General features: G+C 44.8%; 1 protein-coding gene across 1 annotated transcript; it reads right to left on the bottom strand.

Annotated features, from left to right (window-relative positions):
• Window positions 1–1,032: 1,032 nt before the first annotated feature.
• On the bottom strand, window positions 1,033–1,311 carry CCR75_000183 (uncharacterized protein; the record flags this gene model as incomplete). The annotated part of the gene is made up of 1 exon (XM_067958291.1): window positions 1,033–1,311. The coding sequence occupies one exon, from the start codon at window positions 1,309–1,311 to the stop codon at window positions 1,033–1,035; it is 279 nt and encodes a 92-aa protein (XP_067819623.1).
• Between the last annotated feature and the right edge of the window lie 1,085 nt (window positions 1,312–2,396).

The raw sequence follows: 2,396 nt of genomic DNA, 5'->3' as shown, positions 1-2,396 counted from the left end.
CCTCCAAACAAACGTCTGCGAACGCCAGCGCTTTATCCGTGAAGAGCCAGCTGCTTTTGAAGACCCTACGCACGCTAGCGGTCTGACCGTATGCTTGACTTCTGCATTTTCTACACTTTCTGAAAGATTACGAGTGTAATTAGATGCCTGGAATTAATACACGTCTTTTTCGTGCGGTGTTGGTGTGTGTGTCTCCATAACTGACAAATGTCTGGACTAAGCGCATTTATGCCGACCCGGCCGTCAGCAGCCTCTAATTTGCTATTGCTCGGAGTTTCCTAGCGTCAACTTAAGCAGATCAATCCCTTAGATATAGATCGTAAGTCTTTCATAACAAATACTTTCACGGTAGGAAAGATGTTTGAAAGACCAAAGCACTTACTCTTTGCAACATGTAATTCAACAAAATCGTCTCTTATTTATTGCAAATTGGCGTAAGGTACGATATGGCGCAACTCAACTCTTCCTATTGTATGTTGAGCGAATTGTCGGGGGTGATTCATTAAATATATATATGGTGGCCCAGCAGCTGTAGTCAAAGCTATGTTTGCGGCGAAGGCACGAGCCTGCGTTCAACATGCTCTAGCCAATTCCAGCGACACCCGTGCTGCACCATCGTATCTCCAACGAGCAAGCGATCACTTTATCCATTCAGCATCGGAAAAACGTACTTGCGCCATAAACCTACTGCGCACACATGTCATTTTAGGCTTTACGAATGGACAAACCACGATATTAACCAACTAGCATATTCGGCGACGAGAAAACCAATTGTATCTAATTAAAAGTTCCGAAACATTTAAATAAATGACTTCACAACGAAATCCAAGAGACTTCAATCAATTAAAAATTTAATTTCTAGTTTTATTCAGAAAATTACGTACACACATTTTGTTTGCTTTAGTTCCCTGCACTTTCGGCAGATTATTAAAATTTAGAGGGCGCATCCGACAAAAACCGACGTCCAGGCGTTCGGTTGTTCTCAGAAAACAAGACGTCTCCGCCGCTTCTGTATCCTGCCGTAATTGACTTTCAGAGGTCGTTTTCTTTGCCAGAACTGGTAAGACTTGCTACGGGCGTGAGCGTCACGTTAAGCGGACCTTTGACAGGAAACATGATGGAAAATTCGTACGTAAGAAGCCACGGATCGTCCACAGTCGTGACGTCAAACTTGCTTAAGAGTGTTGCAAGGGTCATTTTCATTTCCATAATGGCAAATCGCAGGCCGAGACACACGTGCTGACCAGCTCCGAAGGTGCTAAATGCAAAATGCGAGAGCACACAAAGCTTCTTTGTGTGTGGATCAATCATCCGCTCGGGTTAAAAAGCAAGCGTGTCATGGCCCCACGTAATGGGATTGCGTCCATTGCGATTGGACGACACCATGATCGTCTGGCCCTCTGTATAAACGTGCCATCTCGTAACGTCGTGTCTTGCATGCACTCGCGCGCGAGAAAGCCCGTGGATGGCGTCAAGCGCAATCTTTCTTTAATCGCTGCTTCGAGGTACACAAGTGTCGCACGTGTTTGGCCTTTGCGACACGAATGGCTCCTGACAAAAGGCCCGAGACATTTGTTGCATTTCGTCGCGAATTTTGCGCATAACTATAGGATAGCGATTCATGATGACGACAAACCAGCACCTGCTATGCGCACCCCCCCCCTGATAACCCCTGACAATATGCCTTCATTTTAATAAGTCGTAGTGTGGCAATCGTGTATTTGTAAATTCGTATCGGCGAAGTATCAAAGTAACAGTTACGATATGTCGGGCAGTATCTAACTATTTCTTTTGTAAATTCGAATTATGCACAATAAAAATTCAAGATATTATATTGCGAATTTAAGGACTTCAATTTTGGTTTTTGTAAATCGCAAATTGAATTTATCGGCCACAACTAAAGCCATGGTCAAAGCGCTTTGGGGCGCTGTCATACTGATGTGCAGTCTCGCTCTCCATGCATGCAATGAGGCAGCTTACATGCGAGAGGAGTCGGTATACCACGTTGTCAATAAATCAAAAAAGGGATCACAGAGCCACATCAAGGAAAGGGCTAAAGGTGACATGAGTTCTGTAAGTCCAACTAGCGAGGTAATCCGAACTGCTATGGTCTCAACGGTAATTCACTGAATGCTAAAAGCATTGTAGGCCTACGGTCGAGTCATCAAGGGTGTAATATCCCTGAGACGCGTGAGGTGGTAAATTCAAATCCACCGAGTATGGTCAGCCGAGGTGGCATGTCAGTCATGACGATATTGGCAGGTGCCAGGGCATTCAGGGTCAGACCCTCCTCCGCCCATCAACTTTACGAGTAAGGAGGTCAAATCTATTTGATATTTCCTTCACTGATTAGCTAAGGAAGATCAGTAGCTCTGCTTTTGATCTCCTTCACCTAT

This window comes from Bremia lactucae, linkage group LG18 (assembly GCF_004359215.1).
Source record: "Bremia lactucae strain SF5 linkage group LG18, whole genome shotgun sequence".
NCBI classification, from domain to species: domain Eukaryota; phylum Oomycota; class Peronosporomycetes; order Peronosporales; family Peronosporaceae; genus Bremia; species Bremia lactucae.
This window is presented reverse-complemented; position numbering and strand designations above follow the sequence as displayed.